The sequence below is a fragment of the Cebus imitator genome, unplaced genomic scaffold (assembly GCF_001604975.1).
Source record: "Cebus imitator isolate Cc_AM_T3 unplaced genomic scaffold, Cebus_imitator-1.0 Scaffold159, whole genome shotgun sequence".
NCBI lineage: Eukaryota > Metazoa > Chordata > Mammalia > Primates > Cebidae > Cebus > Cebus imitator.
Window position 1 is genome coordinate 5,994,721 of NW_016107474.1, and position 12,902 is coordinate 6,007,622.

General features: G+C 63.1%; 1 protein-coding gene and 1 long non-coding RNA gene across 4 annotated transcripts in view; both read left to right on the top strand.

Moving 5' to 3' along the window:
* The first annotated feature begins 6,744 nt into the window (after positions 1-6,744).
* Positions 6,745-12,902, top strand: part of ZFPM1 (zinc finger protein, FOG family member 1) — a 77,739-nt gene continuing 71,581 nt past the window's right edge. For all 3 annotated transcript variants that reach the window (XM_017543708.2, XM_037743936.1, XM_017543709.2), the window contains exon 1: positions 6,745-7,123. In XM_017543708.2, the coding sequence (XP_017399197.1) occupies positions 7,084-7,123 (40 nt within the window). In that variant the 5' untranslated portion in view covers positions 6,745-7,083. The remainder of the gene's footprint in view (positions 7,124-12,902) is intronic.
* LOC108314699 lies at positions 7,148-9,793 on the top strand. The gene is made up of 2 exons (XR_001829614.2): positions 7,148-8,055; positions 8,181-9,793. It is a non-coding gene; the product is annotated as an uncharacterized LOC108314699 (long non-coding RNA).

A 12,902-nucleotide genomic window follows, 5' to 3' on the forward strand; every position in this document is an offset into this window, starting at 1 on the left:
AGCTCAACCCTTCCGTGTCCTCTGTCCTGTGGGGAGCTCAGTCCTGCCGTGTCCTCTGTCCAGTGGGCAGCTCAGTCCTGCATGTTGTCTGTCCCGTGGGGAGCTCAGCCCTGCTATGTCCTCTGTCCCGTGGGGAGCTCAGTCCTGCATGTCGTCTGTCCCGTGGGGAGCTCAGTCCTGCATGTCGTCTGTCCCGTGGGGAGCTCAGCCCTGCCATGTCCTCTGTCCCGTGCCACATATGGGCCACAGAGATGCAGCTGAAGTTGGAGACTCCAGCCTGTGTCTCCCCCTCCCAGTGCATAGGCAGCAAGCCGGTCACCTCAGCTTCCAGCCAGGAAGCAGTGGGCAGCAGTCCCCAGTCCTGGGCGGATCTCAGCGCTAGGACAGCCACCCTGAGGCCCAGGGGTGTCTGTCTTTGCAGTCCTGGGCCCCAAGGCCATCGCCCCATTCCCCAGTGCAGTGTCTGTCTCACTGACGAGCCGGCACGGCCTTGAGGAGAGAGGGCAGAGCTGGCCCCACCAAGGCCCCGGGGCTCAGCAGGGGGTGAACACACACGCCTGGGCCCGCACTGCCCAAGAGAACCCCCGGGCTGCTTCCGAGCCCAAGGAGGACACAGATGTGTTCTGCCAGCACGAGGAGGTGCCCAGGAGCAGCCGAGCCCTGAGCTGCGGGCCGAGGCCTCAGGCTGGTCATGGGCCCCCCAGCTCAGTTCTTCCAGCTGTTAAACGGGTGACGTGGCCACTGAGAGCCTTTCCAGCCCCGGCTCCCAGCAGCTCCCTGTCAGGGCTCCATTCCAGGTGAGGAGCTGCGGTTCCCTACCCCGGCTGGATTGCACACCCCAGCCTCAGCTTCCCCTGTCTGCAAAATGGGCTCCCTAAGAGCTCTCGGGAATGTGGAGAGAAGGAGTGAGACGGTATTTGTGAACTGCTGGCCTCATGGTGCGCATGGGCGCAGTCACTGTGAGGAGAAGCACACGCCACAACTGGGGCCTTTCACACTGACCTGGACCCCTGCGGCGAGGCTGGCAGAGTGAAAGTCACATGGTGCTTCCTCCCCGCCAGTGCTGGCGCGGCTGGGGCCCTGTCCCTCTCTGACTCCTTCTCCCACCCTTCTGTCTCAGTCACCTCTGGCTGCATGAAAAGCAACCCCAGCACTCAGTGGCTCAGAACAGCCATCCTGTCTTTTGCCCACAAATCTACAATTTGGGCAGGGCTGGGCATCCCTGGGGGCCGGCGTCTCCGAGAGAGCTTCCACCCAACGTGGTGATTGAGTCCCCACATCGAGGGTCACGAGAGACGAGACACAGACACTGCCGGCCTCGGGAGGGCTGGGCTGGGACTTACAGTGGTGTGGCTTCCTGCATAGCCTGCAGGCCAAGCAGTCTCGGAGCCGGAACCCAAGAAGGGGCCTGGGTGTCCCCACCCGCATGGAGGTGTGTCCCAGATCCTGGGGCCACGTTTTAAAACCATCACAGTTGCTCTCTGGCCACAGATTATATTCCGCCCAGACACAGCACACTGACCCCTCCAGAAGCCCCCTCAAAAGTCTCACTGCATTTCAGCGTCAGGCTCAGGCCCAGGGCCCTGCCATTTAGATCGGGCCAGGCCTGGCTGAGGCCCTGGAGGAATTCCTCCCGTGAGGCATGCCGGTACCTCAGGGGGCAGGGCATGTGGCACAGGACAAACACCACCCATGCCCCTGTTGGGAACCAGGAAGAGGGTGGCACACGTCAGTCCCCAGCTGAGGATGGGACTGCCTACAATCCCCATCTCCAAAGCCAGAGCCAGCTCCAGTGATGACAGGGCCACAGCAGCAGCCCCCACCCCGGGTGGCCCAGGCAGCATCCCAGAGCCAGAGGGACTGCCGCCCACCAAGGGCAGCCTCCCAATTCCTAACTCAATTTATTTTGACATCTTTGCTGCTGTCTGACCTCCTTACGGAATCACGTGGTATTTAAAACTCATTATCCCCCCCCCCCCCCGTCAAAACAGGAAGTTAATTAAACCCTTCACACAGCCAGCCTTGACAAACATAGAATGGGCCCCCGGCCTGGCTGACCGGCAGCACCAAGGCCTGGCGATGACTGGCAGTTGGGGGAGTGAGGCCCAGTCCAGGCAGGGGCCACAAAACAGGTCCTGGGCCCTGCCTTCCCCTACGTCCGCCACCCCAGTGCATTTTAGAGCATGCATGTCCTGGGGAGACTCCTGCCCTGCGCTTCCCTGCTGTGTGGCTTCAGGCAAGTGCCTTCCCCTCTCTGAACCTGGCAAATGGGAATTCTGACAGCTCCTTCTGCAGAGAGCTGCTGTGAGCACAGCGTGCTGAGATATGCAGATATGCAGCTTGGCTGTGAAGGGCCCTGTGCAGAGGCTCCTGCGGCTGCTGCTGGAGGAGGGCCGCACTGATCGAGGAAGAAAAGGCAGCTGGGCCTGCTCTGTACGCTGGGGTGGAGAGGCCTAAGCTTGCCTGAGGCGGTCAGGGGACTCCTTCAGGAGGGGTGGGCAGCCAGGCCAGACAACGGAGGGAAGGGTGCGTCTGGCAGCCCAACAGCCTGTGCCTAGGGGGATCCCTGGACCCACGTACAGGGAAGGCTTCAGGATGAAGGAAGGGCAGAGCCTGAAGTTATCACACGTGGCTCTCAGGAGGCCTCGCTGGCTTCAGCCTTCCGTCGGAGAACAGGCAGGGTGGGGGAGAGTGGGCAAGATGAGGCTGATGAAGGTTTGGAGCAGGGTGGGGGCCTCTCAGAGCCGTAAGGAAGTGAATGCTGGTGACAAGCCGGCCATGGGGGATGGTGGGAGCAGTCCGAGGAGTTGGGTGCAGCCTGTTCCAGGGCCCCACGTGACCTGACCTCAGCCGCTGCAACCCCGGGTCCACCCTCCCCGGCCTCCGGCTTCTGCCCCTGCACCCTCTCCACAAGAATGCCCTTCTGTCTCCCATCACTGTTTTTCGAGCATCCTCTTTGCCCTCATCCTTCAAGGTCCAGCTTAAGTTTCTAGAACATTCTATGGCTCCTTGAGTCACAGCCCAGCAGCCAATGAGGGGCCTGGCACATGGGTGGAGCCACAATTAGCCCCTTGCCCACCCACAGCTGCCAACCAGCCCCCGGCGGCCCTCCTGGGCCAGAATAGCTGGACACAGGCCTGCCACAGGAGCCAGGCCAATGTCGCCAGCCCACAGGTCAGGCCGGACTCAAGCCGAGGGCCACAGGGCCCTCATCCCACCCTCCTCACACAGGAGAAAACAAAGGAATGGCCTGGGGCTGCCCCCAAAATGACAGAGCCAGGACTCCAACCCCGATTTCCCAGCGTCAGGATGAAGAACACAGGCTCTGGAGTGAGACATCCAGGCTCCCTCCCGGCTCTAGCACTTCCAAGCCACAGGACCCCTGAAAAGCAACTGGCCCACTCCAAGCCTTGGTTTCTGCTTCTATAATTTGGGGATAGCCTGAGCCCTCACCCCAGCTAGTTGTACAAATGTGGCATGGCCCTGGCACACTTCAGCTTGGAGGCGTGAAGTCAGTGCTGTGATGCTGTTGCTGACAGGCCCCGGAAAGGGGAGCGGAGGCTGGGAGCCCTTAGACCATCTCAGAGTGCCTCCTCCCTAAACCCCAAATGTACAGGGCTCACCAACTCACAGGAGGACCTCCCCTAAAACAGACCCAGCATCAGGGGCAGGGCTGAGGCATAGGAAGGCATTTGCCCCCCCACACTCCCCCCCATCCCCAGTAGAAGACTGGACTTCTATGTGCACTGACCCAGCCCCCCCTGCATACCCCCACTGCTCGAACTCCAAAAATGTCTTCTTCTGGCTGAGGTCATTTTCAGAAGAAGGCAGTCTCTGAGCCACTGCCAGACAGCACTTCCTATGTGCTCCAGGGCCTGCTCTCCCTGGAAGCCTGCAGGGCAGAACCTGATGCAGGCTGAGTGCAATTCCAGTTTCCCCACCAGGGAGAACCTGCTGCGGGCTGAGTGCAATTCCAGTTTCCCCACCAGTGACTTTGGTTGGGAATCTCCACACATCTCGAGAACATGCAGGGGCAGGTGGAAGCGGGGTCACAATGGACAGCAGGTGGGGGATGGAGGTACCAGGCAGGCTCCGCCCAGACAGTCTCAGCAACCCCACCTCATCAGGGAGTCCTGCAAAGCCCCACTTGGATGTCACCTCCTAATTTCCCCAGGCAGAGGCAGCCACTCCTGCTCCACAGTCCCCCCCAGGCCATCCTCTAGACAGCGTGCTTTGTTTCTCTGCCTCCGTGTGTGGTTATCGCCGTGACCTTCCTGAGGGTTTGGCGGTGAGTGCAAGGTCCTGTGGCTTTACCACTGAGCACCAGCAGCGCCCCTCACGGCTGCGGTTTTCTCATCTGTAATAATGCCGCCCCCTGGGGCAGGTAGCGGGGCACAGTGTAGAAGGAATCTGCTCCAAAAACAGCCCTGGCTTGGGCCAGCGGAAGGGTTAGGGGACCTGTGACCGGTGCAGGGGCACAGGGCCTGAGCTGGGAAGGGCACTATGCTGGGCTCAACTTCCTGCCTTTGATGTCCTGGCGTTGTTGAGTTGTGGTGGAGGGGGCTCCACATTTTCATATTTTCATTTTGCATGGGGCTCTGCAAGGGACGGAGCCGGGGCAGCAGGCTGTGGTCTGGACCCGCCGCCCGCCTCAGTCGCTGGCTGCCCTGGGCGTGTCCCTCCTTCTCTCGAGGAATCCATGTTTTCTTCTATATATGGGATCATAGAAATAAACCAGATCGGGTAAGAAGGCAGCCAAAATGTTTACCCCTTGTCTCCTCCTGCAGCCTAGACAGACATCGGTCAGGGATGATCATGGCTGTCACCTCTAACCCTCAGAACCCACCTCAACACAGATCTCCAGCCGTTCCAGCAGCGCCAGCCTGGGTGCTACTCGCTGTGTGTGGAGCCTCAGACCCAGCCCAGCGCCAGCCCATGGCCGCCTCCTCCAGTAACTCCTCTAACTCCCAGGGCCCCATCCCCTAAAGTGGCCTCCTTTAGGGAAGAAGGCAAGGCCCAGTAGGAAACCCAGACAGGTGGAGGCTCTATCCAGTTGACAAACACTGGGGAGGGGGGGGGTCCTGCATTGAATGAACCAATCAGACATGGGCCCCACCCCCTCCAGAGGGCAGCTGTGGGAAGGCCGCACCCACTAGACACGGACAGAGCAGGGAGAGCTGGAGGAGCTGTGTGACCCTGGGCAGCTCTCTTGGCCTTCTGGCCTCAGTGTTCCTGTCTGTCCATGGCAGCAGGCACGGCAGGGGGACACGTATCCAGGGATATACGCTTGCCTCTCCTTGCCCACCTGCCACTCTCCTATGCTGGGGAGAGAGCCCGGGCTCTGGGGGTAAGCCTCCACTTCTCCTCTTCGTTGGAGCCGGGCAGAGGTCAGAAATTGGCATGCGATGGGGTCTCAGGAGCTCCCAGCAGGCTGGCGAGTGTTTCACCAGTCTCACTATGCGATGACATCATCTGGTGAGATGGGTCCTTCCTGAAAGCCCCTGGGCCCACTCATTCCCCGTGTCTTATGCATATGGGGGATGGGGAGCAGGTAGCAAGTGCAGGCTGAGAACATTAAAAGGAAATGATACAACTCATTAGGGAGTGGGGACAACCCCTCAATGAGTGACCCTGAGCAAGTCCCTGAGGCGTTTCCTCACTGGAAAGTGGAGGTGGGGCTCTCGGATGCCATGAACACACCCCAAAGAGCAACAGCCTCAGTACTCCACTTCCAGGCCTGAGCTGACAGCATCCCGCGCAGAAACCTCGCTGACCTCTGAATGCTCCAAGAGGGTGCTGTGACCCGGGCGCTGTGGCACCCCTCCTTCGTGGGTCACCTGTGGGTCACCCTGGAGAGGTTCGGTAAGGAAAGAGGCCCCAAGATGCAAAGCCCAGGGCTGCCAGCTCCCGCGCCCCCTCCTCGATTTCCAGCCTGGACTGAGCTTACAGGGGAAGACCCGAGGTCCCGCTCTCCTTGTGGTCCTGATGGCGGGGACCGACACCATCTGGGGTCGCAGACCCCGTGTGCTTTCACCGCAGTCTGGGACGGAAGTCCCCACCTCGGCCCGAATCCGCTCCACACCCCAAGTCTGTCCCAAGACAAACGTCGGCGTCAAGACCTCGGGCTTCCCGACCCGGTCGTCACTGCCCCCACCGCGCACGTGGAGCGGGCTGCGGAGCCCAGGGGTCTGGGGCGGGACCAAGGGCTGGGGGCGGAGTTACAGGGCGAGGGCGGAGCCTCGGCGTCCCAGGGCCCAACCAGGTCGGGTCAGGTTTGGGGACGGAGCTGGCACCAAGAGGTGGGCCAGAGGGGCCTGGAGCCCGGCTGGATGAGATGCCGCGGGGCAGCAGAACCGAACAGGCCTCAGAGTCCCCAGCCAGGCCTGGGGACATGGCCTCCGGGCAAAGCAGGAGTGGGGGAGGCTAGAGGTCTCCCGGGGCGGGGGCGGGGCGGAACCAGGAAGGGGCGGGTCCTCGAGGTGGGGCGGGGCCAGTGCCTTGAAGGCCCAGCCGGACAGGGGCGGGGCCGTGGCGCTGGAGGCGGAGCCAGCGCCCTGAAAGGTTGGACGGGCGGGGGCGGGGCCGTGGTGCTGGAGGCGGAGCCAGCGCCGGGAAGAGCCGGGCGGGCGGGGGCGTGGCCGCGGCGCTGGGGGCGGAGCTGGAGTGGGGCCGGGGCGGGGCGGGAGGTGCGGCGGCCGACGTCGCTCAGACCCCGCCCCGCCCCGCGCCTCCCGCCCGCCCGGAGCGCCCGAGCCGTGGCCGCCAGCTCCGCCGCTCGCCGCCCGCGGGTTCCATTGAGAAAAGCCGAGCGGCGGCGGCGGCGAGTGCGCTGGAGCAGAGGAGCCGGCACCCGTCCCCGGGGCAGTCCGCGCGCCCGCAGCGCCGGACCGTAGCCTCGGGCCTCCGCGGCGGTGCCAGCGGCTCCCGGGCCGGGCGCGCGGGCTGGGGACGCGGGCCGGGGCGGCCGCGGAGACCGGGGGCCGGGGGCATGAGCGGCCCCGCGGTCCCGCCGCGCCCCCGCCGCCCGCCGCCGCCCGCCCGGGGCTAGAGGCGGCCGCCGGGAGGGCGCGCGGCGCCAGAGACATGTCCAGGAGGAAACAGAGCAACCCCCGGCAGATCAAGCGTGAGTCAAACTTTGCCCGCCGTCCCCGCCGCGCGCCCGACACCCGCCGGGGCCCCGCCGCCAGCGCCTCCCCCGCGCACCCCCCCCGTCTCCGCTCTGCCCCGGGCGCTGGCGACCTTCACCCCGCGCCGCGCCCCCCGCGCTGTGCCAAGCGCGCCGTAATCTAATCTCTGCCGGCAGCCCGGGCCCCCGCGTCTCGGCTTGGGCACCGGGGGTCCAGCCCAGGAGGGGGCTGCGCAGAGGCTGGGAGGAGGGTGGTTGGGGGCGCGGCCCGGGCGGCGCCCGGCCCCTCGCGGCCTGCCCCTCCCCCGCATCTGTGAGATGGTGCGGTGATAGGGCGGCCCCGATCTGGGCTCAGATAAAGTTTAAAATATTCCATTCTGCAAGTCCCGTCCTGATAAGATCGTTCTGTCGGGACGGGCTGAAATTGTGATCTTATCTGGCGCGGTTGACTCTCCCAGGCTTTCTATGTAGAAGCAGAGAGAGAGACCTGGGAGGGAGAGGGGACACCCGGGGCCGCGTGGAGATGCCTGGTCAAGTGGCAGGGACCCGCCCGCGCCCACCCCACCGGTGCCGCTGCAGAGCCGCAGGACAGGGGAGGGGGCAGCGCGCAGCTGCCGCAGCCTAGGCACTTGGCTCCAGCCCCCCAGCTTCCCCTTCCCCGGCCCCTGTGCCCTAGCGCCGGGGTTCTCAACCCAAGCCCTGCTTGCCTGGCGACACCTCCTGGACCCTGCAAGTGTCCCAGCCAAGGCGACATGGGCCGCAAATGGTGCCCTTGGCATCCCAGGGGGCTGCTCCGGTTCAGAGAAGCGCCTCCCAGGACGCAGCCCCGGGCCGGGGTCGCCCCTGCACGCGACCAAGTTTCTCGCTGGTCCGGCTCCCTGCGGGGTCAGAGGCTGCTGCCCCGCCGCCACATTGCCGGTGCCCCAGCGGTGAGAACTGCGCTGTCGGGACCACTGTCTGGCCTGGGCCTCTGGGTTTTACCAGGAGAAAGCGAGCGCACAGGAAGCGCCCCTCCCCACCCTACGCCAATAATAACTTTGCGCCTCCAACGTAGGGCCGAGGCGCAGGTCTTCTTCCCCGTGGCGCCTCCTCGGAGCCTGACCGGCAGGTTGTTTGAGCCCTGCCGGGAGGCCACGACGAAAACCCGCCCGCTGCCCAGCCGCAGGCGCCCGGACACTGCCTCCTTTGTCCACACGCCCGCTGCCACCAGGACCCCTTGTGCGGAATGGGGATCACAGGCATGAACCGGGTTCCCGTAACCCAACTCCCCCGAGCAAACGGGACCTGTTTTCCGAAAGTCGCCTTCTATCATGTCAACTCAAGTATTAAAAACCACCCACAGGTCCCGATCTGCGCTGGTTCTCTGGTTTCTTTTTCCTTCCTCCCCTGAGCGCCTCTGTTGGGTTCTGGGGCGCGCGCGCGCGCGTGTGTGTGTGTGTGTGTGTGTGTGTGTGTTTCGCTGTGATGAGAAATGCAGATAGCTCCGGCAGGGAGATCGCAGGTTGGGAACCGATCACCAGAGTTGATAAGGCCGCCAGCGCCAGCGAGAGCACGGAGCTCAGCCCATCAGGGCGGGCAGAGCGCGCGCACTTTGAGAACTGGGACCGCGGCGGGTGCACTGTGCGCCCTCGCGGGGCATCCTGGTTGCGCCCTGGGACCGGGCTGGGGAAGGGCCCGAACGAGGGAGGCGGGGCCGCTCGCCGCCGGGGGCGCCTCCTCCCCTTGGCAGATCTCAGCACGTTAAGATGCGGAGGCTGATTGTCACCAAGCGGCGGCCCCCGCCCGCCCTCCGCCAGCGCCTGTGCGTGCCCCCTGCCCTGGGCTCACCTGCGGCCCGGCCAAGAGTGCGGAGGGGCGGGGGCCGAGCGCCTTGGGCCGCCCACCCCCACCCGCGCCCCCATCAAAGCCCTGGCGCAGCTGCCCGCGCCTCTGTGCGCCTTTTGTTCCGTGCGGAGATAGATGTGCCGCGCTGATAAGGCGAGCAACCGATGGTGGCTGCGATAGGCGCTTCCATTTATTAACTTCAAACGTGGGAGCGGGGGCAGGGCGAGGCGGGAGCGCGGCCTTGGCCGGCCAGATGGCGAAGGCGATAGGCCGGGCCGCCTCGGGGAGCGCGGGGCCGGGGCAGCTCGGGACCCCCAGCGCCCCCAGCCCGTCGGGCTTTCCTCCCGCCCGAGTCGATGTGAGCTCCGATAAGCGCTGGGCCGGTCTGCCCGATGGCGATCGCCAAGAGCGATAAGAGGCCTTATCTTTGGCCACCAGGCCCGGCCGGGTTGGAGAACAGCGCGGGGGCGTCGAGGCTGGGGCGAGTGGGGGTATGGAACGGCCCGGGTGGGGGCCGGGGGACCGGCGTCCCTGCGCTGGTCTGTCTGGGGGAGCTTTCTCCCCAAACACGCTTAATTACCAAGAAGTTGATCCTCCCCTGTGGCCGGTGGTACAGTCCATCAAAATGAAAGAAAACTGACTTTGCCCTGGCCGGGAGGGGGAGCGGGAAGGACACCCCGCCCCGATTCCTCTTAGATGGTGCGAGACCGCTGGAGGTGGGTTTGTCACCTCCAGAGAGAGGAGAGGGTGTTTTCCCCTTGAATCATGCTGGTGTTGTTGGCAGTTCCTGGCAAGAACAAGTGTACGCTGCTTGGAGTTTTCTTAAAAAAAAAAAAAAAAAAATCAAGGTGGTTTCCATGGCCCAGGCTGCTCTGGGGGAGGCCAGTGCGCCCTGTTGAGGAGGCACTGCAGACCTGTCTGGGCTGAGCACTGTTTGCTGAGCACTGCTGCATGCAGGCTCTGGGTCCCGGTGGCAAATGAGAGGGGCTGAGGACGTCAGAAGGGGCAGCAAAGGGGAGCAGGGGGCACGTCTGGTGGTCAGGGACACTTCTTGGAAGGAGGTGATCTTTGGCACTGCAGGGCTGGCCTCAGTTTCTCCACTGCTGTCAGGGGAGTAGGGGCCAAGAGGCACCTGCAGGGGGACAGCCCGTGCCAGCAGGCAAGGGTGAGGTCAGGGGAGTGGTGGAGGCCAGGCAGGTCCTCAGTCTCACACTCTGAATAATGGAGTCAGGACTAGGACCTGGGACTGGGGGTCCCCCAGGTCAGGCTGGAGATATTGAGGGTCCTCAGAGGCCCTTTGCAGTGGAGGGTCCCATGGATCCCCCATGCCAGATAGAACCCTAGGCCAGCTGGGTAGGGCCTTCCGGAAGGAGCCAGGGGGGTGGGGGGGTTGTCCCTGAGCCCCTCCCGTCCCAGCCCAGGCAGCTGCTGCAGCTCAGAGGAAGGTGTTTTTCACACACTCTCAGAGTTTGATTAAACAAATTATTGGTAGCCACAGGATGACTAATTCACTCCAAACTTCAAAGTCACCCACCTGCTCTGCCCAGCACCCACCCGTGGGGCTGGCGGTGCCATCTGGCAAGGGCCAATTCCAGTTCCAGAGAGGGCTGAGGGGCCCAGAAGGAGATGGGGTGGTTTCTGTGTCGTATTATGACCATGAGCTGGACGTCTGCACACAGCCATCCACACTGGGCTCCTGTGTGAGGTAGGCACTTGGGTGTCCAGGCTCTCAGGGGCCACCTTACCACACCCACTACCCAGGGGGGTGGCAGAGCATCCAGGAAAGAGGAGACTTTGGGGGCCTGGCTGACCCTGGTGCCTAACCACTGGGGACAAGCTACTGTGCCTTCCAGGGCACCGTTTCTCCCGTCCGAAAAACGGGTATGACTGTCTGCCATCCAGGGGCTCAGGTCCTGCCCTCAGCTTACCTAGTCCTTGGCCCAGTCACCCCGTCCCTGGTCACCACCCCAAAGGGAGCGATGCCTGCACCTGCCTGGCTCTTAGGCTGCAAAGCCATCGCTGTCACCTCAGTCCTGGTCCCAGACACATTTTTCTCTCTCTTTTTTTTAAAATCAAATTTAAAAAAAAAAATAGACATGGAGTCTCACTATGTTGCCTAGGCTGGTCTTGAACTCCTGGGCTCAAGGTATCCTCCCAGCTCAGCCTCCCAAGCACTGGGGTTCCAGACATGAGCCACTGCACCTCCCCTCAAGCCATGTTTAGCAGAGAGAATTAGAGATCAGGAGGGCCTCTCAAGGCTCCCCCACCCCTAAGCCTGGACTCCAGCAGAGTCAGGCGGACCCCGGAGCCCACACTGTCACCCAGCTCCGGGCCAATTGTGATTTGCCCACTTTCCTGGGCCTCAGGGAAAGGAGATGGCTCTTCCGTTCATTTGATGGGAAGAATAATACTCATAACGTCTAATGTTTACGAGCCGTCTCTGTGCCAGGCTGTGTATTAACTTAAGGCAGCCCTCTTCTGGTCACTCTGACATCTGGGGAAACGGAAGCCTAGAGACGTTTCTTGCCCAAGCAAGTGATGGAAGCAGCGTTGGGACCCAGGCGGCCAGGCTTGTGCTGTTTAAGGGTCTATCCGTGGACACCAAGCTGCCTTCTCACCATCTTCCAGCTTCTGTCTGCCCTGCCACCCTGGGCCTCGCTCAGCCTCAGTCTGCACATCTGTGAAATGGGCCTTTGAGACTAGAGGCCCTCTGAGGTCTTTCCCCAGCCCCTCCCTGGCTGACCCCCAGATGGCCTCCTTCCTAAGACATTACTGTGTCTGAGGGTCCCCTGGGAGGCTTCGCCCGGTCCTCCCTGGACCTGGGACTCCCATCAGCTCAGCCAGTCCCTCCCCAGAGGTCACCAGGAACCCAGCGTGGCATCCAGCACCGCTGGGGATTTAAATGGGTCAGTTGGGGAAGAAAGGAGGAGGGAATGTGATGCCATTAATTGTGCCCCTTATCTCCTGTTTCTATGCCAACCAGACGTTCCTGGGCTTGACGGGCTTGTGAATAATACTCCGGCTGGCCTATCTGCCATCGACAGCCTCCTCCTGGAGGCAGCTGTTGCCTGGCTGATTGGTATCGCCAAGCCCATGGACCCGGCCCGGCCACACTCGGGCCTCTGCCGGCGCTCCTGCCCACAGGCCACCATACTCCTGGGTATTCCTGGAGGTACCCAGTGCTCCTGACCCCATTTCACAGAGGGGGAGACTGAGGCTACAGCGCAGGTCTGCTCTCCAGACCTCGTCTGCTGCTCTGCATTCAAGCAGGAGTGGCCCAGACTGAAGGGAAGGGGGTCCAGAACCTGCAGAGGGCATCGCCTGCCCCTGGTGTGGCTGCGCAGTCTTGGAGAGTCCCGCCACTCTGGCCGCAGATGACCCCATGGTGAGAGGGCAGCCGCCTGCACACTGCAGGCAGGGCGTGTGGCCTTATGAGCCCAGGGAGAGCCAGCAGCCGGCAAGACTGAACTCGTCAGGGCCTGTGTTCAAGTCGAGACTCAGGGGTCAGTCCCGTCCCCACAGAGTGTGCCTGCCGGAACTCACTGTCAGATAAATGACGGGACAGACACGCGGCTCAAAACGGACACGGCCTTCTCACACCCCAGCTCTGTCTGCCCTTACACACGGAACGCGGGGCAAGGCCTGCCCAGGTGAGCCTCTGTTCTCCCATCTGCAAAGTGAGCTTAGTGATGGTGCCACCTGCGCTGCTGTGAGATGGAAGGAAAGTGCCTGTTATCCGAGACAGCTGCCACCAGCCCGCTCCCCTCTCCTTCCCCTGCGCTTCCTCCCCTCCCTCCTTCCTTTCCCTCCTCCTTTTCCTTATCCCCCTCCTCCCTCTCCTGTGCCTCTTACCCTTCCTCCTCCCCTCCTCTGCTTCCTCCTTCCCTCCCCCTCTTCCTCCTCCCCTCCCCCTCTTCCTCCTCCCCTCTCCCTCTTCCTCCTCCCCTCCCCC